Source organism: Symphodus melops (genome assembly GCF_947650265.1).
Source record: "Symphodus melops genome assembly, chromosome: 14".
NCBI lineage: Eukaryota > Metazoa > Chordata > Actinopteri > Labriformes > Labridae > Symphodus > Symphodus melops.
In genome coordinates this window covers 18,277,645-18,303,064 of record NC_136704.1, presented here as the reverse complement: position 1 = coordinate 18,303,064, position 25,420 = coordinate 18,277,645, and the positions used below count along the sequence as shown (strand labels likewise).

At 39.7% G+C, this 25,420-nt stretch overlaps 1 protein-coding gene across 1 annotated transcript in view; it reads left to right on the top strand.

Moving 5' to 3' along the window:
• Positions 1 to 25,420, top strand: part of LOC306835388 (uncharacterized protein) — a 74,114-nt gene that overhangs the window by 28,676 nt on the left and 20,018 nt on the right. The window contains exons 6-39 of the mRNA XM_079361876.1: positions 853 to 1,172; positions 3,224 to 3,295; positions 5,407 to 5,508; positions 5,584 to 5,694; positions 5,812 to 5,916; positions 6,990 to 7,100; positions 7,504 to 7,614; positions 8,044 to 8,157; positions 8,719 to 8,829; positions 8,916 to 9,026; positions 9,531 to 9,641; positions 9,913 to 10,023; positions 12,601 to 12,711; positions 12,816 to 12,926; positions 13,621 to 13,731; positions 14,645 to 14,752; positions 14,856 to 14,966; positions 15,056 to 15,166; positions 16,504 to 16,614; positions 16,895 to 17,005; positions 17,205 to 17,315; positions 18,423 to 18,533; positions 18,823 to 18,933; positions 19,063 to 19,170; positions 19,392 to 19,502; positions 19,677 to 19,787; positions 20,077 to 20,187; positions 20,300 to 20,407; positions 20,782 to 20,892; positions 21,429 to 21,539; positions 22,043 to 22,153; positions 22,256 to 22,363; positions 23,971 to 24,081; positions 24,674 to 24,784. Coding sequence (XP_079218002.1) covers positions 864 to 1,172; positions 3,224 to 3,295; positions 5,407 to 5,508; positions 5,584 to 5,694; positions 5,812 to 5,916; positions 6,990 to 7,100; positions 7,504 to 7,614; positions 8,044 to 8,157; positions 8,719 to 8,829; positions 8,916 to 9,026; positions 9,531 to 9,641; positions 9,913 to 10,023; positions 12,601 to 12,711; positions 12,816 to 12,926; positions 13,621 to 13,731; positions 14,645 to 14,752; positions 14,856 to 14,966; positions 15,056 to 15,166; positions 16,504 to 16,614; positions 16,895 to 17,005; positions 17,205 to 17,315; positions 18,423 to 18,533; positions 18,823 to 18,933; positions 19,063 to 19,170; positions 19,392 to 19,502; positions 19,677 to 19,787; positions 20,077 to 20,187; positions 20,300 to 20,407; positions 20,782 to 20,892; positions 21,429 to 21,539; positions 22,043 to 22,153; positions 22,256 to 22,363; positions 23,971 to 24,081; positions 24,674 to 24,784 — 3,909 coding nt within the window. The 5' untranslated portion in view covers positions 853 to 863. The remainder of the gene's footprint in view (positions 1 to 852; positions 1,173 to 3,223; positions 3,296 to 5,406; positions 5,509 to 5,583; positions 5,695 to 5,811; positions 5,917 to 6,989; positions 7,101 to 7,503; positions 7,615 to 8,043; positions 8,158 to 8,718; positions 8,830 to 8,915; positions 9,027 to 9,530; positions 9,642 to 9,912; positions 10,024 to 12,600; positions 12,712 to 12,815; positions 12,927 to 13,620; positions 13,732 to 14,644; positions 14,753 to 14,855; positions 14,967 to 15,055; positions 15,167 to 16,503; positions 16,615 to 16,894; positions 17,006 to 17,204; positions 17,316 to 18,422; positions 18,534 to 18,822; positions 18,934 to 19,062; positions 19,171 to 19,391; positions 19,503 to 19,676; positions 19,788 to 20,076; positions 20,188 to 20,299; positions 20,408 to 20,781; positions 20,893 to 21,428; positions 21,540 to 22,042; positions 22,154 to 22,255; positions 22,364 to 23,970; positions 24,082 to 24,673; positions 24,785 to 25,420) is intronic.

Genomic DNA, 25,420 nt, shown 5'->3' with positions numbered 1-25,420 from the left:
CTCACAGAAGACAGTCAACCATCGCAGGAGACGGGAGATACCAGACGAAGCAGGTTTCGGGATCTCAGATTTTAATGATAATTAGACAAAGAAGGTGAAGGGAAACCCAATATCAAAGACGCGGAGCGTAAAAGAAATTCAGAATCAGGAGAGTTGACGAAGACACTGAAGACGACTGAAAAAACGGGAACTGAGTGATCCCTACAACAAAGTAGACTTTCCGAATTAGCAAGCAAGTGAGACATTGTTTGGTAGGCTCAAACGATAACTCAAACACCAAGGAAGTCAGAAGAGAACATTTGTAAAGAGACAACCATAAAACAGACAAGGTGAGTGCAACAATGACGAGGTTGACTAGAAGAATGTGGAGATCCAGAAGCTAACAAAACGCACTGAAAAAAATGGAATATGCTTTTACATGTAGAAGTGATTTTAGTTCAGTGATCATGAGCTTGAATCTGAACATAAGAGCAGGTTGGAGGATCTGAATTTGTTGACTTTGATGAAGCTTAAAAGGTGACCTTGACAGATGCCCTCCTCCTAAGAGTGTAGCATTCTGAATGGAGAGTTGATTAGCCAGTTGTAACTTATAGTTTTTGTACTGAGTTGTATGTTCGAGTATTTTTCGGTTTTGAGTTGGTTTTACGCTGTCTTGGAGGTTTAACGCTGTTTGTTTGTCCATAACAAGCCGTTAGGAATCACAAGAGATTAACCTTTTTCAATATGACAGTAAACATGTCAAATCCACTCATAACAACTTTCAGCATTGTTATTTATCACTATTTCTTACTTTCATCTGTTTTAATGGCCTTAAGGGGAAAGTGAACCCTCTAAACTCTGCTCTTTCCTCAGAGGTGACTGACATGGAGGCAGAGGAGGCCCCAGCTGCTCCCGTATCTGCTGACGACAAAGAAGTCGTCTTGACAGTGAAGGGAGAGAGAGAGGAGTCTTTACAGGAGGTGGTGGAAACAACGGTGACAACACTGACTACTGTCAGTGTGAAAACGACGGCAAAACTGGAGGTAGAGGAGAAGGAGGAGGTCCAAACTGACAAGTTGGTCGAGGAAGAGGAGAAGGAAGAGGAAAACGAAGCTGAGGTGGAAGAACTGAAGGAGAGTGCAGAGGGAGAGGGAGGCCAGGCGAAGAAGCTGCTGGGAGCCTGGGAATCTGAGGTGAGAACTTTTGAGTTTCTCCTTCTCCTACTTTTAAATCTCAACATAAACTACCAAAAGTTTTAAACATTCAGCTCAGCTAAGGCTGAAAAACAATCAGATAATACCCAGAACAGAACATAACAGAGTAAGTTTCCATATCAGCCAGTATGCAGACTGGCAGATCTCATGTGGATATGTTCAGTGTTGATTCAGTTCAGGAATCAGGTAATTAATTTGTTATCTCTGAGATGAGGCTGGCTTCTGTGCTTGTATGTTTTTTGTGGAAACTCGAGAGAAGGTCAAACTTTCAAAACTGAAGGATTTCTCTCAGCTTGTTGAAAACACATTGAGTTTTATAAGTTGGACAAAATCTTGTCTTTTACTTTGTACCAGTTAAAATCTCTCAAGCTGAAACTATAGATGTAATTTTCGATTGTTTAAATGTATAAATTGTACATTTCTTTACTTAAAACTATCACAATGTCGGTCCAATCAGGAGTTTTATCAGTCTCATTGAAAGCCAATGGAGAATTTATTTTTTTTCTCTGCACAAAAGAAAACAGTAAACAGAAGAGTTATCATTTTATGATGTCCGCCCATACGTCTGTCATTCATTCATATGAACGCCTGAGTCACTACACCCGTTGTGATTACTATTTAATTTGTTTCAATTTTATTGTGAAATTTTCTCCATCCGCTCATATCCTGATGACATTTAAAATGAAGTTTTTCTAGTTTAGTATTTCTTTTTTTTCAAAGCTTTTGTTGGTTTAGTATTTCTCTATCTTATGAAAAAGAAATAGAAGATTTACTTTATTGAACCCAGGGTTTTGAAAGGTGACATTTTCTCATATTTTCCGACATTTGAGTCTTTGGTCTTTTAATTAAATCCTTCTTTCTATTAATCAAATGTCCTGCTTCAGTACTCCACTACACACAGTGTTCCAAACTGTGTCTGAGTCCTGTGTACTGCTAAACGTCTTTGAGGATTTTGCCTTTCTTTGATGAAGTCTGCTGAGGGGCAGATTGAGTTTGTCTGCAGAGAAGCCCCCGTCTCAGCTCTGACTGAGAGTCTTTGTGTTGACCTTGGCGTGGGGCATCGCCTGGCACTGCAGGTTTCACGCAGGCTCAGAGAGGATTAGTGGAACTACAAATGAAAATGTGCCATTATTAGCTTTTGATAGCGGGATTTTTAGGACTCAGTCGGGCCTGTTAAGTGAGGCGAGGGATTAACGGAGCATGAATAAGGGAAGGTTTCCGTTGGTTGTCTCACAGGTTCTCAGTCTCAGACGGATAATTCATTTTTCTAGTGGTGTTGTTTTTTTATGACCTAACAGCCTGAAGTTGCATTGGAGAGATTCAGGGACCCTGCTGCCATTGCCTACAATTCTAAGATCATCACTTGAAACTCTTCTTTTGTTTCAAAAATACCTAATATAAATATTTCAAATAAAAGCACAAAAATCCAGTTTTTTTTAATACCTTTTTGTTTCTTGAAAGTGGGCTGTGTCATATAAACAGGTGCGACCAATGCAGCCTCAGACAAAGCTGTCAGATTTTATGATCATTACCAGAAGCCATCACTCGCTTCAGGCCACCTGACATGATTGAAAATTAGCCCTCATTCATTGTGTATTGCAAGTGGCTGGAATACATGGTGGTGGATTAGCTCTTTTTTCATTCCTAGATCATAATCCTTCATTTATAAAAAAATTAAAGATCAGAGGAGGCGGGCAGAGAGAGTTACGGTCTTTGGGTCTGTACATCAAAACTATCAATGTTTTTTTAAAGCTGACAGATCTACTAGCACACAGATAGCTTAGATTTCAGACTCCACATGTTGAAAACAGATGGTACTAAAAGAGCTGCATAGCTGCATGAAACTGCACATTGCTGAATTTACTGAACACAATAAAAAACATTTCACACCGAAAGACAGTTTAAAACGTTCCTCCCTCTGAGAGATCCCAAATGAGGACTTCCACACTCAATGGTATTTGTCCATTCTTATTGAGCTGACCTTATTATTAGAGAAACTACAATTCTTCTGTGCACTTCTGTGTTCTCAGACGTCCTCTGACTCAAAGCCTCCACTTCCAGACCCAGCATTCAACAGGAGGTGCAGCCTGCTCGTCAGTGATGTAAGTTTGTTCATTGTATGGTTTGTATTTCTTCCACTAAAACAAATGATCAAAGAGCTGATAACGTGAAGTTCCCGGTCCTCTTACCAAGCCACATGTTAAACTATCTGAGGTCTAAGGTCCCAAAGGTGGGTTCAGTCCACAGCAGAACACTTTCTTGTGTTGGTTTGAAGCAGACGCTCACTGTTAGAAAAAAGTTCAATGACTCTTGTGTTCGTGTTTGTTATGTTTTCACTCGACTCTGATAATCAGATACAGGCCTGCAGGAGCCTCTTTGGACCGCAGAGCTGTCAATCATGGAGTTATACTTCCTTTTGATGGCATCAAAAAAACTTGTGGAAACGAAAAAAATTAACATTTTGACATTAGGCATGGGCCGTGATACTGTCATACCTGTGATACTGTCATGTTTAAAAATAGCAAGGGTTTCAGTTTCTTGCTTTTAAGCTCCTGGTTTCAGCAGCAGAATGTTGAGGTCAAGAAGATCACAGATCAATTCATTTATCCAAAATCAAATCTCCAATCTGTTCAGTGTGAGTGAACACGGTTTGTGTTCTCTGTCTCTGTACTATAAGGATAACAAAGATAGAGAGAAAAATAAGACAGTAACAATATACTTGGGCAGCTTTAAATGAATTATTACTGTTTCAATATTATGTTGGCAGCATGCCGACGATATAAATTAATAATTCAGGCGGTTTATCTGAAGCCAAACAATGTGATTGTTGATTAGTTCAGGTAATAGCGTATACCCCGGGAATATGTGGGGAAGTTTAACGGTATCAACATTTGGAAACATAAATCAGAGCGTTAAGAAATATGTTTAAAGACAGACACAATGTTTGAGGAATATTTATTTGAGGTTTATTTGGATTTTATAGTTCGACCCATGCGCCATCTGTTAACATGGAGTAGGCGGAGCTTATGAGCTATACAGCCAGTATAGTATACTGCAGCCAGTTTTGGCTTTACATTTGGCAATCTGTCATGTTGACAATCTATTTTTTTCTACGCAGAGGGGATGTATTCTGAAAGAAAAAAAAAAAACGCCTTCAGATCCTGCAGCAGCAGTTTGACACCCATTTTTGCAGTTAAAGCGCTGAATGAGGGTGGATGTTGTCGGAGGATGTGGGAGGGTGAGATATTGATTCCCCCGCTGTGAGTCCAACTTGTCAGCTCTGCTCTTTGCAGCAGCAGAGTGACTCATCAGATCGAGTCAGCCTACTCCACAAAATCAGCTCCACGTCTTCCTCCAGCTGCTGTGGCTCAGCTGCCCCTCATCCGCCACCTCCGTGATGTCAGCCTCATGTTTACACTTGAAAAAGAAAAGGTTTCAAAGTAAAACACAAAGAAAGTACAACAGCATGAGCCGATAAAGCAGCACGTATACTCTGGTACCTTGGAGCACTTTCTGTTGTGGTGGGATTTCAACAGATTGGGGTGGACAGCTTGTCATCTGTGGATTTACTCCGTTGTTCTCCGGGGACTCTTAAACAAAATCTGCCAATCTGTATTCCAAACCAACTGTCCAATCAGATCTAGCCAAATATCAAACTGTGGCACATGTTTGATATAAATTCCATCATCACTGTAGTTCTTAAATGTTCCTTTCAAAGGTGTAAAACTTTCTCCACATCCAGCTACTTGACCAATTATCCCAGAGAAGCTTTGTCTCTCAACAAATGAATCCTTCTGATGAATATGAAATGATCATCTTTTGGAAAGTCCTTTTTTTTTAGAGATTTCCAACATTTCAACAAAAGCTGGACACAAAGAACAGCAGAAATGAGAAACTGGGATATAAACTGGGTTTTAAGATGAAAGGAGGCCTTTTTAGGTGGATGGGACATAGACAATAAGATAACAAGCCTGACCTCGTGGATAGGATTTAGTTGGACAAAGTTCTTATTTATCATAAGACAGGTGTTTAAAGTAGGTCAGGACTAAATCAATAATTGATTGATAGTTTTTAATGTATTGCAAAGCTGCTAAAACAACATTCCTCCTGGGGAAGGATCAGGAGAGCAGCAGAAGTTCAGCTTGCATGCCATATAAACACACACACACACACACACACACACACACTGTCACGTCTCGTCCTCTTTCTGCAGGTGAAGTATAAAGAGGACTTTGAAAAGATGCGGGGTCAGAGCATGTTTGTCCCGGGAGCCGAACTCATCCACTCCAAGAACATCAGCGCTGTCATATCTGAGGTCTGCACACAACACTTACATGAAACATTCATATCCATCTGATCATTTTTGGCTGACGTGGGAATTTTTATTTAGTCAAAGTACAAAGAAGAAGGAAAGAAGGAGGCGTCCATGTCTCTGTATTCCATCCTGCCTGAAACTCCTGAGACCCAACATGCCAGAGAGGCTTCAGAGCTGCAAAGTGAGGTACCTATTTAAACAGATCAGGAGAGGGGCGTTTTCTTTTGGTTGTTAGTTTGCAGTGGTTTATGGAAGAGAGCATGATTATGTCGCTGACCAGCTGTGTTTGTTTGTTTTTTTAAGATTAAATACAAAGGCAACGTGAAGACGGAGATCTCTCTTTATTCTCTGCTGCCAGAAACAACAGAGACGCAGTTTGTCAAAGAGCTGACGGAGATGCTGAGTGAGGTGAAGACTGGATGGATGGATGGACTTCTCAGATCAATTGATTGATGAATGGCTATATGAATAGAGGACTAAATGGATAGATTTTGAGCACATGGCTCGATGGATGATTTAATGATGCAAAGACAAATGGAAGGATGGATGGTCAGATTATGGATTGATGGGGTTAAGGATTGGATGAGAGGTACTAAAATATGAATGACTGAACTGAAGGATGAATGTGTTGAACAATAGTTTGATGGATTAAAAAGAGTGGATCAACAGATGAAAAAATTGAACATTGAATGGATTTTCGGTTACGGGTATTAAAGGATGGATGGAAGGATTGTTGTACAAATAGATAACCAGTAGATAAATGGATAAACTGAAGGGGTTTCAAGATGGATTTATTTTTTATTTTTTAATATTATTAAACTTTTTTTTCAAGAGTGTCCGAGCCAAGACAGGCATCAGCACAATCAACAGAGTTTCAGACAGGCAAGAGCAGCCAAACAAAAATACATCTTGAGGCATTAAAAGACACAAATTAAATCTTCTAATGGATAGAGAAGGAAAGGATCTACTGATGAAATGGGTGGATTGGATGTTGATGGACGAATGAATGATTTACTAATAAAGTTACACTTGGACGGATGGTTTGGTGATTCATAGTTTAGATGGAAAAACAAAAGATTATTGATATATAAGTTGAGAAAGATTATACATTTAAAGAAAGATGTTTGAACTAACATGCTGGCTGATGAGAACAAATGGGTACAGGATGAAAGAATGGATGGATGGCAAAAGGAAAGGATACGTAAATTACAGATCAGTAGATGTCAATGGACAGAACAGGGAGCAAATGGAAGGATAAATAGGTGAATGGCTGGTTCTATTCTTGAATTAGTGGGTGTATGAATAGATAGAAAGGTGGTTGGATAAAGAATGACAAACAGTTTAGTGAGTTGATGGGCTAGTGGGTTAAGGGATGGATATCTCAAAGGATGACTGGGATGGTTGATTTCTCAAAAATAAAATTAGAGTGCTTAGACTGAAGTTCTTACTCCTCATCACAGTAAAGCCTCTATGCTCTTCAGAACAAGTACAAGGAGGAAGGAAAGAAGGAAATGAGCAGCAGTTTGTACTCTCAGCTTCCTGAAACCTCTGAGATGCATTTGGCAAAGGCTGTCCACGAGTTCCAGAGCGAGGTACTCCAACCCGACTTTCATTCTGACTTAAACAGCAGCTGTGTTTCAACATATTTCATCAGTTATATCCAGTCTGGGCATCAACTTTAAAGGTTTATTTTATGCAGCAGTTGCAGGCTTGATTAGGCTGCAAGGGCATCCCAATGCAAATACATTAAACACAAAATTTAGATAATGTAGATAAAAGCTTCAAATCAGATTTGGAGTTTTTAGCAAAACTCAAGTTAACTTAAGAGCCACTGACGGGTGAAGTGATTTATTCAACATCTATTGTGTTTATTAGAGTTTATCTATCTTTGGGAATAGTCTTAAAAATTCAAGGAAATGAGCTGATAGAGTTTGATTTTAATAGATTCAATCAAATGTTTTTTATTGTATTATTAATCTTTGTTTTTTTTTTTAGAAAAAGTACAAAGAAGAAGGGAAGAGAAAGGCCTCCATCTCCCTGTACTCCCAACTCCCTGAAACTCCAGAAATCCAACATGCTCTGGAGGTGTCCCAGCTTCAGAGTGAGGTAACTAAACACGCAAACACAGAGGAAACAAACAAACCGATCAGTAGTGGTAGAAATCACAAGAAAAAGCAGAGTTCTGGGGAGTTATTGATTTTAAAGCTGGGCCTCTTTGACTGGTTTTTTGATCAGTGATATACATGTTATAATGCATAGTGATCAGGACAACACTGTAGATTTTATGGAGGGGGCATTGCACAAAGCAACTTAAAAGTTTTAGTTTTTGCTGCTGATGGACTCAGGTTGATATTCTAAATGTCTGAGAGAAACTTTTTTAAGACCAGGAGGCTGATTAAGTGTTTCTCTGAAATAAACCTTTAGTGTTCTCAGACCTGGGAACGTCAGATTGATTTTGTCTGTCAACACTTTACAGAGTTATCCTTATTTTAGTTTATCTCTCTCTCTCCCTTACTTTCATGTTCTCATTTGCAGGTAAACTATCGCCCTAAGCTGCTGGTTAAAGGAGCTCCGTCCTCTCTCTACTCTCAGCTGCCTGACACCACAGAGATTCAGTTTGCCAGAGAGATGACTGAGATGCAGAGTGAGGTAAAGTATACTGTTTGCGCCAGGTTTTTTGATGTTTTCGATGTTACCGGTGGGAAAGTCAAGATTTTGGCCTGATATAAAACTTTACTTTGGAATTTCATTTGATTTGATCTAAAAAATGTGTTTTGATGAAAATAACCACAATAAAGGCATAAACTGGGGACAGGTAATGGAAGAAATACTTTATCCATCCCTAGTTTGGGCTAATTCACTTGGCAAGGGTAAAGGACAAGAGTACCGGTAATCAAACGATAGACATTTGCAATATGCACAGTTTTCATTGATTAAGGTTTCAACATGTTCAGAGCCCTTAGGGATGTCTTCTTGTTCTCTATACAAACATAAGAAAGCTGATGGCATTCAGTTTGTCTCATTGGTAAAGTCTGGGATGTTGATCAACAGATTGCAGACAAAAATCTTCATCAGCCTTGTCCAATGGTGACTTAGTTGTTCTTTGTTTGTTGTTTTTCTAAAAGCCAAACCTTTTTGTGAAACACAACACATTGTCATCATCTTCTGCAAACACCAGAGGTTCATTTCTGTCACTTTTCGTACTTTCAGAGTAAATACAAAGAAGGCGGCAGGAAGAGCCTCTCTCAAAGCTTCTACTCTCAGCTTCCCGAGACGGCAGAGATTCAGTTTGCTAAAGGTGTAGCTGAGCTGCAGAGCCAGGTGACACTTCATAAATCTGTTCTCTCTTAGGCTGTGTGTACTTTTTAAAAAAAGAAGCACTCATGCTTAAATGGTTTTATTTTTAGATGCGGTACAAGGAATCGGGCAAGAAGAGCGTGAACTCGTGTTTGTACTCTCTTCTGCCGGAGACTTTAGAGACGGCTCATGCGAGGGAAGTGTCTGAGCTGCTTAGTGAGGTACACTGACATCGCTTCACAAAAAAGTCACAGACATAATAATATCACATCAGTCTCCCGAAAGACGCCAGACTCATTTGGCAAAAACATTCATTTTACCTCACACAAGACAGGAGTTGCTGGGTTTTCACACAATAACACAAATGAAGGATAACCTTAAAGCCATGACAGCCACTCAACCTAATCTACTAGAACAGTTTCCTTTTGAAACCACCATGAAGACCTACAAATTTGACAGCCATCATGGTTTTATTTTATGGACTTTTAAAAGGCAAAGCGATACATTCTCCACTACGTTTTAAATTCAACATTTACACACAACACTTGTTTTTGTTTGACTCTCGTCTGCTTCTGTTATTTTCTGTTTTTCTAAATTCTCAGCTATTAAAAATATCAATCTGAGATCATAAAATATGCTTATTATTCCAAGTCATGATGAAATGTATGTTTTATTATTTTATTCAGCTTGTTTTAAATATGCCCTTGCATCGTAATTTGTTGCAGGTGAAGTATAAAGAGGATGGTAAGAAGGAAATGAGCATCAACCTGTACTCTCTGCTGCCTGAAACCATCGATACCCAACACGCTAAAGAGGCTTCGAACCTGCAGAGCGAGGTAATGTTTTTCATTTTGGGACGTGTTATACATTCATGTAAACTAATGTTGTAATCATCTCTGATTACCATGATCCTCGAGATAATAATTGATATAAATGATAATTAAAGCAGTCGATGTAGATCTTCTCATGGATTCTTTTCTTGTGTCTGAAAAGTTTTGTTCATGAAAAGTGTCCAAAGGCTTTTTTTGTGCGTTAGAGGGTTGTTAGAGGGATAAAGCAAAATCATCATTAAAATCCTGTGCGTTGGTTCACCCCTGTCTCCTGCAGGTGAAGTATAAAGAAGGCCTAAAGCAGAGGATTCAGAGCAGTTTGTACCATCAGCTCCCAGAAACCACTGAGACACAGCTGGCCAAACAGTTGTCTGACCTGCAGAGCGAGGTACGAGACATCACAGTGTGCTACCATGGTGGGGCGGGGTGTGGTATTTTTAAACCAGGGCCCAGTTTTAAACATTCTGTGGTCCAAATAACAGTTTTGGGTAAAACACCTGTTTAAAACAAGTCATCTAAAGTGCCTGTTTTGTATTTCTGTAATATCACTTACATTACAGATAGGGTAGCAACTTCATTCAGGTGGAATAGACCTATACATGTTTATCCAACTACACTCTTTAAATGTAGGTAAATAAAGCAAGGTCAATGTGAGCATTTACCTTCCTCAAGGAACAAAACAATGGCTATTTTGACAGGAAGAGTAGCTCATTAATTTAGGTTAGGAAGCTATTTCTGTCATTTGGGGTATACTGTATCATTCTGCAAGCTATGGTAGCTAAATCTGTCAGATAATGTAGCTCAATCTGCTAGCTATACAGTAGTAGCTAATATTGCTAGCTATGGTAGCTCATTCCTTCTAGTAAGGTAGCTCATTGTGTCAGGTAGTGTAACTTAGTCTTTTGTGTGTAATATTTGGGTAATATTTGGAACATAAAATAAGTTGAGTAATTATCGTATTCTTTCAGGTTAAATTAACCCTTTTATGAATGGAGTCTTGTTAGCCTTGAAGAGAGTGCTGTCGCGGCTTTTTTTGTGAAAAAAAAAAAAAGGATCTTACTCTTTAAATATACTCTTTATAGTCTTTATAAGAACAAATAATGAATCTTACGAAAATGTCACAGCTACTGTACCAAATAAGAGTTTCTATGCCTAAAAATTAGCATAGAATTTTATTTTTGACTCACTGGCAGCACTACATGGGAGAACATGAGGGGGTGTTCTCAGTTCTTATACAGACAGAATAAAACAATTATTTTAAAACTTGTTTTTTTTTCTTGCATTTAAATATTGACATTGATCTCGTGTTACTTTGTGCTTGATGGGTTAAATATGGTGAAAGCAATAACATGAAAACAGCTGAGGCTTCTATTTGGCCATGATACTGGCGTTTAAAAGAGACACTGCAACAGAAATGTGAAAGTGTGAAAGAGGTGTTAAAAATTCTTTATATTTCACAAGAAAGATCAAGTCAAGTTTTTCTCAGTCACAGCAGCAGGGACGCAGCAGGAGGTAAAAACTGAACATTTAGTGAAGCAGTAAAAGCCCTACATGAAGAGGGTTGAGCCAAATATGCAGCTCTATTATGAGATATAAAAAAACCTCTGTATTCTGTAGAGCTCCTCTCTGGAAGTAGTTTAAACTACTTCAACTTTCTGAAGCATCTCTTCCCACACAAATCACTCTTCTAAAACCCAAAATAACTGATCTCTGAAGCAGAGGCAGATTTTTGAATTTACTTGTTAAATGAGGCCTACCATCTAATTAACTGTAGTAATGGGATTTAACTAGAAAATGAAAGCAGTATGTTGATACTGCTGTTTTTGTTTGATTCAAATGATGAGCTTGTAGCACACAGACATGATTCAGGTTTGACTATTTTTTTCTGCTGAATATGTTTGAAAAGAGATAATTTGCCTGTTTTTTTTTGTGGCACTACCAGTCTAAGATAGTTATTTCTAAAATCATCATGACTCCTGTAGAGATTGGCCTACATGTAAAGAAGACAATTTTCTAATTGAATGCGTAAGAGCTGTTCATCATTCTCTCATATTTGACAGCAGTTTTACATTACCAAACACAGGAGTTGCTGGTCTACTGCTGCATCTGTTAGGTCTGTTATTTTGTGTTATTGTGTTTGAGACATTCAACAGAACTCATCTTTTTTTTTTCTTTTTTTTTTTTACATTTTTTAAAGTATGAAATTAGAAAAGTTACTAAACTGAGGTAGAGAAAGTCCTGCATCTGATGTCTGCTGAAAAGTTAAAATCACAGTGTTTGTAAATGGAGTCTGGTGGCTTTGAAGAGACTGATGTAACAAATGTTTCTGGTTTACAATAAATCATTTTCCTCTTTAATACAAAGGTCTATCTCGGCAAGGATTCTTTCTGTGACGATGTCAGACACTCAGAAGAACAATCTGAGCCCGTCAGTAACAAAAAAAGTGGATTTTCTTTGATCCTCTGCATTCGCACTGTGAGATAAAGTTAACAACCTCTCATAGCTGCTGGATGAGGCAATCTACTGCAGAAGCTGCAACTTTACAGACCATTCATTTCTGGACCCATGAATGTGTACAAACGGGGCCTTTTTATTAATTGTATCATTGAAATAAAACATACATGCACCTGTAGGTGCCTAAGATTTTATTGTTGTAAATCTTACCGTCAGATTTTTTGGGTGAAATATATATACTTTTTTAACATTGTTTGGCCAATTCTCAGTGAAATATTGGCGATTTATCTTCTGTAATGAAAATTTTCATTCAATCAATCCCTCTATTTCACTGTTTGTGTACAAAAAAGAACCTCTTATTACCAGAAAATGTATAATTGGAACAGTAGCTATGACACAGAGAAATTGTTGGTCACTCCACTTTAGAATTTTCTTCTCTTTGGTTTGTTTCTACCATGCGTTTATATTTCCTTCATGTTTCTATAGACGCTGTGTTTTGTTATGTGTGCAGACAAAGTATAAAGAAGCTGGAAAGAAAGAAGTGAACACCTGCCTGTACTCTCTTCTGCCTGAAACTCTGGAGACACAACATGCTAGAGAGGCCGGAGAGCTGCTCAATGAGGTAAAGAGCCTCTACACCTTCTCTCACCTTTTGTACATTTTGAACTGTGGACATGTGTCACGTCAAACTGCCATCATACAAATGAAGTGTTACTCGTTTCCCAGATTAAGTACAAGGAAAGCGGGAAGAAAGAGATGTCCAGCTCCCTTTACTCCGCTCTGCCCGACACTTCAGAAACCAGCTTTGCCAGAGAGATGACGGACATGCTGAGTGAGGTACAAGCATTCATGAAACTGAGATGTAACGTGACTCATTCACAGCGAGGAATCAAACACCACAGCCTCCCCTTAAAGAATTTGACCAACTCGAAAAAATGAGCATTTTTCTATGAGCTTATACAAACTGTTGAACGATTGTCTTCACATTTATTCTTGAGCGCCATTAAGAGGAAGACAAAAGCTGCAGTGTCTTCAGATCAATGTATTTGATGTTTTCTGTCATGAATTGTTTATCACAGGCGTCATTATCTTCAAAAAGGATCAAAGAGGTTATCCGTGACGCTCCTTGTAATCTGCATTTCCACCATGTTGTTCTGAGAGTGTTCAGATTAATGAGCCACATCTAATATTCAGAGTCTCAGGACACAATGAGGTGGTCGTCAAACACACAAAAGGCAACGATGACAACACACAAAGAAGATAATTTAATTTTAAAGCTACAAATAAAGCTTTTGCCGTAAATATAATACGAGCTACGTTTCATTTCATTTTAAAACTGAATTACTTTTTTAATCACCGAATGTTTGTCATATTTGAGACAAAGTTTCGATTTAGAGAACATCAGTCGCCTGCAGCTTTTTCCTCCTGCAGCAGACTAAATAATATGTGCAACCTGAGACATTAGGAGTTACTTGTTCAAAAAGCTGTCCAAAGAATTATCCCTCATGTGTTCAATGTTCTGTTTTTATAGACTAAGTACAAGGAGAGCGGCCTAAAGAGCCTTTCACAGAGCGTCTATTCTCAGCTTCCAGAGACCACTGAGACTCACTTTGCTAAAGCGATGTCTGAACTGCAGAGCGAGGTGAGGAAAACTTACAAAGAGGTGATCATAGCCACCTTTTCTTCACCCACTGATTTTTTTTTTAAATTTCTGTACGTCTTTGAAGTCTTGAGATTAGCATCAGACTATTAGCCTTGTTTTTTTTCAGTGCCTTAGTTGATCACATTTAAGTATCTAAGTACCTCGAAAAAGCTGGCAATGCTAAAGCTATCCAGTCGAAGTTCAAAGCTAATGCACGAGCCCACTACTCTGCAGGGATAATTCAACAATTAATTTAGCCGCCCTGTGCTGGGGCTGTCATCACTTTAAGACTAAATATAATGTAATCAGGCAAGTTATAGAAACATTCAAAAGGAAAATGAGCTAGAGAGACCAACATTGTTCTTGTTCCAGGCTGTTTATTTCTGCTGTGAAGTTTGACATTTTAACATAGGGCTCTATGGGGATTGACTCATTTTCAGAAGCCAGCTTCAAGTGGACGCTTTAGGATCGGCAAGATCAATAAAACAAACTTTATTAATTTAGTTTTATTAGCCTTTTATGTTTTTCTTACTCTATTTTTTTTTCACCCTGATTGTGCATGTTTTCCTTTAAACCCCGGTACATTTTAGGATTCATCTTGCTCCTTTTTCTTTTTTACAAAACATTCTCATGTGGACTTTCCATAGGGCGCTCAATTCAATTCAATTAAGAAAACTGTATTTGTCCCCAGGGAGCAATTCAAGGGCACCCCATATTTTACTTTGTATTCATAATATTTTGTACGGTTTTGATCCCGCTGTTCACCAAAGATCTGTGTAAACTCCCAGCAGCTGCAGACATGAAAGTTTAATTTTTTTTGTTTTGGTTTTGATTTAAGTCGACTGTTTATGTTGTCGACATTGATGATGGTCACTGATGTCGGTGTAACAAGTAGCTTCTCTCTGAATGTTAGATGAAGTACAAGAAAGGAAAGAAAGACGTGTCCAGCTCTCTGTACTCCACTCTGCCTGAGACTCTGGAGACGCTGCACGCCAAAGAGGCTTCGGAGCTGCAGAGCGAGGTGAAACACGTCTTTCCATGACAGACACCTGCACTCAGCTACAACCAAAGATTCCTCCCTGCATTTCAATGGGAGATGATAACATGTCTTTGGTTGTGTTTAGCTGAAGTACAAGGCGGCTCTGAAGAAAGGTGGCTCATCCAGTCTGTTCCACGTGCTGCCCGAGACGTTAGAGACGGCCCACGCTAAAGAAGTCTCAGAGCTCCTCAGTGAGGTAATGACAGAGCACGGAAACGTCTTCACAGTCAAAGCGAACATGGGTTTTTTTAAAAGAAATCAGCATTTTGCTTTTTGTTTTTAAAGGTGAAGTATAAAGAGGACGGCAAGAATGAGATGAGCATCAACCTGTACTCTCTGCTGCCTGAAACCATCGACACCCAGCACGCTAAAGAGGCGTCCAACCTGCAGAGTGAGGTACTCTTTTGCTGCTCGGCTTCACATAGAGCTCAATCAATCTGTCCATCAGCTACTAAAGAATTAAACGTTATGCATATATTGCTTTCTAATAGTCTCTGGGGACATTTATGGCCTTAACTCTTCTGAATAAGCTGCTAAATTAAAGGCTCATTCTGATATCTCGAAACCGAGGCCCTATTTCTACATATATCAAGGTCTGAAACAATTTGTAGGTTCAAAAAGATGTTTGTTTTTGCCAAAAACAAGTTGTAATGTCGCCTACTTCATCCCTTTAAAAGCGCTTGATAAAGATCCTTATAGGTTCCCTGAAGCTTTTGGTCCTCAGTGCTTGGCTCCAATTGTTATTCTCTGTGTCTGATTACTTTCGAGAACATAGTACAAGTAGGGCACAAGTTTTAAAATACAAGAACAACCTTCTCAAATGTCTGGATATGTAATTGAAGTCGTAGTTTAATATGCTCCGTAACTAAACAGTAGATTGGGCTGCATAGATCATTCTTCATCTCGAAAAATAGATTTAGTCTATTTCACATTTTACTGCTTTCCATCCAAGCATCTTTTTTGACTTCTCTGCCAATAATGTCCTCCAGGAGGCAAGGCCTATCCAGAAGCTCTGTCAGTGTGAGCTGATGCCACACAACTTGGACAACATGCAGTGTAGTAGGACCAAAATAAGCACACACGTTCTATGGAGAAGCAGCGCTCCGTGTCTGTGCTGCGAATATTTCAAACAAACTCAGGCTGAAAACTCCCCCTTTTACAGTCAAGATCACTATTAAACTCATAAAACTAAAAGTTTTACTGTTGGATTTCATAACTGTCTTATTGTAATTCCACTTATTGGAAGCTTATTGCAACATTTGAGGGATTTTTAGATTTCACAAGATCATTATCTCCGAAGTAGAAGATAAGATTCCATGAATAATAAAAGTAAAACATGAACAATCTCCTGTAGGTTAATGCTACATCCATTTGGGTGATTTTGAATATGAAGAATACACAATGACTGCACTGTTTAACTGAGTTATGTTCAGGGGAGGATTTTGACGGACCAATATTTTGTTTAGCTTGAACTCGATTAGCCTCCATAACTTTTTTAACAGCTTGTTTTAAAGATTTCAGAATACTCTCTTATGATGGGTTCATTTTCCCCTCCGTCATGATGTTTCTGTTTCTTGGTTTTCGAATTTCAACTGCTGTGACGCTGATTTGAAAAACGGGCCTGCCCTGTTTGACTGTTTTTCTAGGAACGCTGGACTTTACCACTGCTTAATGTGATCAGTTATTTTGCAAGGTGCCTGAACACGGGGGATTCTCCTTCTGTTCTCTTGCAGGTGAAGTATAAAGAAGGGCTGAAGCAGAAGAGTCAGAGCAGTTTGTACCATCAGCTCCCAGAGACCACGGAGACACAGCTGGCCAAACAGCTGTCTGACCTGCAGAGCGAGGTACGAGGCGGAAATGTTATCAACGATTTAGACCAGGGAGAAATCAGTCCGGAAAAAAAAGTTTCACTTTGTCGAGAAAACTCAAATCTACTTTTAAATGTTCCTCTTGTTCACTGATTTGTTCTGAGTTTATGACCATTGACATCTGTGGCACGTCCTCCAGAGTAAGACTTTTCAAACCCTGTAATTAGGAATAAATTAGCTGCACGAAAGCAGGCTGTAAACGCGTCTGAGAGTCGAAGGAGGCCCCAACTCTGTCTTTGTCCATTTTAATCTGCAGACTAAGTACAAGGAGGCGGGTAAGAAGGAGGCGAATAAAAATCTCTACTCTCTGATGCCTCACACCATGGAGACGCAGCACGCTAAAGAAGCTGCAGAGCTGCTCAGTGAGGTAAACATTGCTGTTTTTGAAAACAAGAACGTGATCTGGGTATAATGTAAACAATTTCACCTGAGATCAAATCAGAGAAAAAGTTCCAAAAATCCAAAATATTTGAAGATTTCAGTCACTTTTTCCTTCCCAGTTTATAAATATCCTGGCCTCCCTCATCCAGTCTTTTCTGTTTTTTTCCCATGCCGCTGTTTCTCAGATCAAATACAAAGAAAGCGGGAAGAAAGAGATGTCCACCTCTCTGTACTCCACCCTGTCGGAAACGTCAGAGACCAGCTTCGCCAGAGAGATGACTGACATGCAGAGTGAGGTAAAGCACTAAATGATGACGGTACTGTGCGTCCTCTACACAGACAATAAACATGTCTGTCCGTACATGTGTCCTTGTCATTCTTGTGATTGTGATATGCACAGAAATAAAATAAAAAAACCTTCAAGTTTGAGATATGTGCGCCTGAACTCAAGGATGGACTGATCAGAGTGTGGTGTTTAAATGTCTTTGATTTTTAAGTTTTGGTCATAAATGCATCATGTATACTCTCATAATTAAAAAAAGGAGCTGATGGAAGAAGGAGCAGAGACGTGCTTGTGAATAGTTTCTGGGGGAATAAATTCTACTTGAAAACGTAAACACAACGTTCCTGCTGAATCTTTCGACATCTCTCAACATGAGTGACGTGACGAGGACGGCTCGGAGGAAGCTGGACGCTTTAAGAGGCCTTTAATATAAATTCATCTACTGACAGATTAACGTCCAGTTACTGTATATTCATCCTGTAAATATAAATCTGCATTTAAAAGAGGCCGTATTTAAAAAAAAAACACAAGACGGTTTAATACCACAGATGTCTTGTGTTTATCTTTACAGCTGTTGTGAACGTGTACACTGAACAAAGACTACTGAGTGAGGAAACAACAAGCCAATGTACCCTAATGCAGGGATTATAAATAGTTGATATCCCTCTGACATCTTAAATGACATTAAATAAAGTCCAACATGAAGGAGGCTCCTAGATGTGCTTCAGCTGATACATCCTTAAATTAAGCAGAGCTCAGAGAGAGCTGTGGGTAGAATGCCGTTTGATTAGTTATAAATAATCAGAACCACTTTATCCAATGCTCTCTGATGCTTTTATACCTCACACACTCATCAGAGGCCACATTAGCATCAGACGCGGGATTAAAAGGTTTTTTTTTAGTCTGTTCAGAATGTGCATCAGAGGACAGTCATTTACAAAATCTGATCTGGCGCCAGAGAATGATGTCATACCAGATTTGATCATTTCATTTAGATGGAAGGACAAATGATCTTTTATGGTGTCTCATAATATTCACTCTGGTTTGTGGTCGATGAAGTGCCAAAGTCCAAAGTCCTTTTTTTACATCAGTCTAATATTTCCATTTGACTCTTTTACAGAACAAGTACAAGGAGGACGGAAAGAGAAACCTCTCTCAGAGCTTCTACTCTCAGCTGCCGGAAACATCCGAGACTCAGTTTGCTAAAGCGGTCTCTGAGCTGCAGAGTGAGGTGAGGAGGAGAAAGAAGTCCTGCTCTTGTCAACCCATCTGGCCTGGGAAGTCTTGGAATCCTCCAGGAGGAGCTGGAAAACGTCTCAGAGTCTGGGGATATGAGATAAAAAAAAGTCGAGATCTCGAGAAAAAAATTGGAAGCGACTCGTTACGACGAGAAAACAAAGAGTTTAAATATTTCAGAGCGTCCTGATCCTTCAGGGTTAACAAACCAGTTTATTGATCCCAATGCTTCAGCTGGTTAAAACAGAAGTTTCAGGCTGTTTAGGTTTGTGTTTCTGTTTTAGATGAAGTACAAAGAAGCGGGGAAGAAAGGAGTGACGAGCTCTCTGTACTCGACTCTACCTGAGACTCTGGAAACACAACACGCCAGAGAGGCTTCACAGCTGCAGAGTCAGGTACGCACATACACATCGTCACATATATACATGTTATTTGTGCTTAATGCTGTAAAAACTCCACATGTTCATACAGTGGATTCAATGAATGATGATTAAGATTCTGTGTTCGCACCTCGTCTGCTCCAGCTGAAGTACAAGCAGAGTTTGAAGAATGACGCCTCCAGTCTCTTCCACCTGATGCCTGAAACCATCGACACTCAGTTTGTCAGGGAGCAGACGGAGATGCACAGTGAGGTAAGACTGTCACACATGACTGTCGATTGACAGATTGTGATTTTCCTCTAAAATCTAGCAAGATTGAGGGAGTGTCTGTTCATATGAACCTGTTTTTTTTTAATCCCGCGGTTCAAAATGTTGACTTGATTCAAAAGACTATAAAGTAAAAACTATAGAATTCAAAGTCTCACACGGCAGCTTTGTTCTCATCTTTGTGCTTTTTTTCCCCTCGTCTCAAGGTCAAGTACAAAGAAGAAGGGAAGAAAGAGATGAGCACGAACCTGTACGCTCTGCTCCCCGACACCCTCGACATCCAGCACGCCAAAGAGCTCACTGACATGCAGAGTGAAGTGAGTGAATACTCAGTGTGCACTCCTCTTACCGTCAAACAGAAACACTTCATCTCAGATCAGATCATCTCGGAGAGGTGCGATTTGTGAACGTAGCTTCTCTGTCTGCAAAGTGAAGTAAAATCATCCCGGATGTGCATTCTTTCTCCTCCACCTTTATCTCACGTCTTCCAGGCCAAATACAAAGAGGCGGGTAAGAAACAGACATCAACGTCTCTGTATCGACATCTGCCTGAAACTCTGGAGACGCAACACGCCAAAGAGGCTTCACAGCTGCAGAGTCAGGTAACCAAACGCATCATGAAACTTTAACAGGCGCTGCTTTTCAACAGCACCACGACATCTTAGATCAGCCGAGGAGCAACGACTCTTTAAAGACGTGAGAAGGCATGAAATACGTCGACTCTGCAGTTTGAGCGTCACAACATACAAACCACTCTCTAAACAGAAAGTCAAAACCTGCCCCACTTAACATTCATTTCTGCACGTGTTAGCCGTTTCCCATGTTGTATTGCATTATTTTATTCTCTTTCCTCAGCCAGTGTTTGTATGTCGTCCTCTCTGTGTCTGTTAGATTTTGTATAAAGAAGCTGTTAAGAAGGATTTGTCGTGTCCAGTTTACCATCAGCTGCCCGACACGCTGGAGACACAGTTTGCTCGAGAGCTCACCGACATGCAGAGCCAAGTAAGATTGTGATAATAATGACTCTGTAGTGAAGACGCCTTGTTCAAAACACGTTGAAGGTGTTAAAAAAAAAAAAAATGAATATGTGTCTGTTTTCTGTCTCTGATTGTAGAACAAGTACAAGGAAGGCGTGAGGAGCCTCTCTCAGAGCTTCTACTCTCAGCTGCCAGAAACCGTCGAGACTCAGTTTGCGAAATCTGTCTCTGCGCTGCAGAGCGAGGTGATGCACTAAGACATCTAACACACAAATGAGACCGCTCCGACGGAAAAGAAAGTGGCGACCCTGTTCTTTAGTGGCCTTGTTGCCTGTAGCCAAAATTGAATTAAGCTTCATCAATCTTCCCATGATGTGTTCATGGAGATTGATGGTGCTTCATAGGAAAGCAGAAAAAAAAGGGATCCCTTGGGTCATGTTTACAGCCACAAGAATTTAGACGGATGAATAATCTGAGTGTGTTTTGATGTTCGATAAGGCTGACTGTAGAGTTACAGGCTTGGAATCAAAAGCAAACGTTTGCGTTTCATCTTAAAACATGTGGTGACTCGAACTGACACAGTGAAGAAGAAACACCTGAAACACTTTTGGTTTTGCAGATAAAGTATAAGAAGTGTGGGCGGCAGGAGGCGGGCAGCTCCCTGTACTCTGTGATGGCTGAAACTCTGGACACTCAACACGCCAAGCAGGCCTCACAGATCCAGAGCCAGGTACTGATCACGACTCTCTGAATATGATGCTGTTTATCTTTTATGTAGAATATGTATGTACAGAAAGTGGTGTATGAAGGTTTTTTTTTTATTGTGTCGAATGAGTACACTACATAGTCCACTACAGAGAGCGCCCTACAGAGTGAGTGTGTGGCTTCAGACGCAACACGAGGAGTTTAATATTTTTACAATTCCTGATCTTTATCACCTTACTCTGAGTAAACAATGAGTTTGTTGTTGTTTTTTGTTGTTGTTTGTTTCCATACACTCTTTTTCTATTCAGGATCATTATTCTGGATTTTTACTGAATTTTGTCTTTTACCAAAAATAATAAACTTTGTTTTGCTTAAATTCAGTGATCACTTATTCATGTCAAACAATTCAGTGTGCTTAACATCTGTCAGAATGCAGTACTCAGGATATCTCTGCACTTTTGTGCTTTTTGCAGATTGTAAATGGAGTTGATGTCAATATGTACGTTTGTAAATCCTTCAACCTTTCACCAGTTAGACGCACGACCTCTGTTTTCCCTGCAGGTGAAGTACAAAGAGGACGTGCAGAGGGAGATGTCGTCCACTCTGTTCTCCAGTCTTCCTCAGACACTTCAGACTGAGTTGGCCAAAGAGGTGACGGAGCTTCAGAGCCAGGTGACGCTCACGGCAGCTGTTCTACGTACGAAAGAGAAATAAAAAAAAAAAAAAAGGGATACGCTCTATATCAGGGATGATCACCGGACGGATGGACGTTTTGAAGATCTGTTTTTAACCAGCAGTTACTTCTCTCTCTTCAGGACATCCAGACTCACTGCTGAGCTGATTTCTGTGTGTCATTAATTTATTTTTAGGCATTTCGCCTCTATATAAAGAACATTTTTTTTATATTACACGATGATAGCATGGTATTGGTTTTGGATCAATAGTCTTAATTTGAGAAGTGTTCTTGTCTGCCTTATTACCTGCAGAAAACAAAATCTAAATAGTCTTGAAACAGTGATGAAAACGGTTCATTAAGGTTCAAACCTCCAATTTGTGGAGCAGTTATCAGAGGAATCTGAGGACATAAATATCACTATAGGATGAAAGACAGTTTTAAGGATGGGTGTGGAGGTGCCGACCTTTGTCCTGATCTGTGTCTTTGTTCTGCCATGCAGTTAAAGTACCAGGAGGGCTGTAAGAAGGAAGCGTCCTCGTCTCTCTACCACCTCCTCCCCGAGACTGCAGACACGCACTTCGCCAAACAGATGTCAGAGATCCAGAGCGAGGTGTCGTCACGCTCCGTGCTTTCCTCTGACCTCGCACTTCTTCTTTCTTTCAATATGAAAAGGACTCTGTTTGCATGACTGTGTTGATTCTCTTCTTTAAAGGCAAAGTACAAGAAGGACAAAGAGGATCTGCCCATCACGTTATTCTCTCTGCTGCCTGAAACTCTCCACACTCAGTTTGTTAAAGAGATGGCCGAGACGCACAGCGAGGTGAGAGAACTATTTTTACACTTTATACTCACAGGAATTTTCCCCATCCCTTCTTATCAACCCCGTCTTGACGATTTATGGATCTTAAAGCTTTAAACTAAAACCACAGAAACCAATCCAAAGTTTCTTTACATTTCTGTGTGTGTGTGTGTGTGTGTGTATCTTTGAACATCTCAGTTCACTTAAAAAAGATCTCAGAAAGCTCAGCTGACGTGTCCAAAGTAATGTCCATCTGATGGCCAATCATTTCGCTCTAAACGTTCCTTTGAGCGGTTTTCAACTCTTATTGATCCTCGAGTTCCTTTTTCTGTGAGATGACCTTCGATCTCCCAGAAGTCCTTACGAAGACTAAAGCAAGTAAAGTGCTCTCAGCCTACAACAGTACACACACTAAATAAAGGAAGCGATGATAAAGCATATTAATCATTTGACAGCCCCTTTATTAATAAATGCATAAAAACACAGTTTAAGCATAACGTTGTGGCACTCATGTGGAGAGGTGGGAAAGAAATCCATTTATGTAAAAATCTGATTCTTATCTTAAGAGATTTTAAATGTTTCTGTGTTTTTTTTTATCGATCTTTTATTGTAAATGAGAGATGAAATAACAGTAACTTTATAGCATCTGCTATTTAAAGCTAACATGTATGTGTTGTGTGTTGGTTGCATTAAAAATGACTCAAGTACTTGTTTTTTTTCAAAAGTGTTTCAAGTTAACACATGAAGATTTAATTCAGTCGGTGTATTGATTGAAGGTCCACGTTATTAGAACGGGAGGATGAATGAGGAGGAAAGAGCTCGAGACTCTTCAGCAGTCAGAGTTATTTCTGTACATGTCGGTGAAGTAATCTCTCAGTGTGTCGGATGTTTAAGTGCAGAGACAGAGATAAGAAGGTCTTTAACTCTGCTGCGGGCCGTCTGTCTCGAAGGTTTCTTTCACACCACACTCCTGAATAACTCCTGACCTGTTTGGTCTGAACTTCATTGGTGAACGCTAACAGACACATTTTGAATTCTGGCTAAACCAGAAATGTTTTCTGCCAGCCCAGGGAAGAACTGTTTCCCTGGAAGTTTAGTGATAGCTGATGTTACATTACAATGCAGCGGAAAATGTTCCGGAAAATTCACTGCAAGAGAGAGGGAGGTGGTGGCTCACAACCACAGGCTGCTATGTGCTTCACTGTCCCTTTGTTGATATTGCGATATTGTGGGAAACTACAGGAAGCGTTGATAGAAAGTAAAATATACTCATAATAGTCTTTGCCCGCCACCGCTGTTCTTTCACCAAGTGTTCTGCACTTCTTTTTTTCATCTTACAGGTGGGAATGGAATCTGAACATCTATTAGTTACTAGCTGATAGGTCTGATGATGTCATAAATGGTTGCTATGTCAACCACCAATAGTATCAAGGGCTGACAAGGGCGCTCAGAGAAAACTCAGTTGGAACTTGTGAAGTGTTTTGAAGTTTTAGATCTGTTTCACAACAAGGTTTGAGGGTTTGAAACGTTAGTCTGAATAAGGCTGTGTTCGTAGTGGGAGTGGTCATTTACTGTGTTTATGTGTGTGTGTGTGTGTGTGTGTGTGTGTGTGTGTGTGTGTGTGTCAGGTGAAGTACAAGCAGGCAGGGAAGCAGCAGACAGCGTCGTCTCTTTACTCCAAACTTCCTGAAACTCTGGACACCAAACACGCCAAAGAAGCCACTGAACTCCAGAGTGAAGTGAGTCTCTATCGTCCTCTTTTCATCTGTTTTATTCAAAATAGTTTTAGTGACTCCAAAAACAGAACTTAACCTCACATTTTGAGGACTGTAGAAAGTTTATCCACACAATTTCAATTAATGTTCTTGTTACACACTGGCTACACATCTTAACATCCGGTTTTCAAAACGTGGGACACGACTAATATAAAGACAGTTTTAAATGATTTGTAACGTAATCTCTTCAACGCACATTAGATGATTCTGCCAGACCACATGCTAAGAGATCTCACAGAAACTTATTATAACTAATTATTTTGATGACACTTCCAGATCTGCTCGCTCTCATCGGCTGTTGCGTGTAGTTCGTCAGAGGCAGCAAGATCTGGAATTAAAATAAGCGTATTGAAAATGCACACTTGGACAAATAATTGGTTGCGTCATTCCTTGAATTGGACTATAAGTGGAAGAAGAAGTCATTTATAAAATGTGTGGCAACTGGCCCTTGAGCTGCTTATGAAAGAGATGCATAATTTAAAACTTGAAACTATTTAATAGATCAGTCGTGTCTTTTTTTTTTCTGTTTGCTCAAATTTGTTTTGTGTTCGTACAGAAAAAGTACAAAGATGAAGGAAGAAAGGAGATGACGTCGTCTCTGTACTCTCAGCTCCCTGAAACATCAGAGACTCAGTTTGCCCGAGAGATGACCGAGTTACAGAGTGAGGTACAGAACACACACACACACACACACACACACACACACACACTAAACGTTGATTGTCGCCTTTTTGAGTGAAATACATTTTAGATACTTTACTCTTTCCTCAAAATCAGATTCTATAATTGTTGGATTACATTTCAGTCATTTACTCTAATCTCTTAGAATAAACATGCAGTTTACCAACACAGTGGACAAAACACTTAGTGAACTCAAATCATCAGAAACAAACCAGGACTTGTGCAACCACACCACTGATAGACATGTGTCAAGAGAGTTCAGTTAGCAACTTGAGAAGCGTCCATGTGTTCAAATCAACAGTGAAGTTAAATCAACCCAATCCAGATATGGCTGTAAGAGATAGTTAGCTGGAGCTGCATGCAGAAATCTGTTAACAGAGAGAAATAAAGCAGTGTAAGAATCCTACCGATGGGAATCAGGATGTCGTTACAGTGGATTGTGTTCGGTCTGTTTCTTTCTCTCCGTGCAGACTGGTGTTCCTGAATACATCAAAGCTGGCTGATGTGATTTGTCAATACTTGTTAAAGTGACTACAAATGATCCTCCATCTGCTGTAGTGTATTTTCTTCATGTAGGGAAAATTATCCTTTTCTTTGATAGCACTGGTTTGACTGCAAAGAA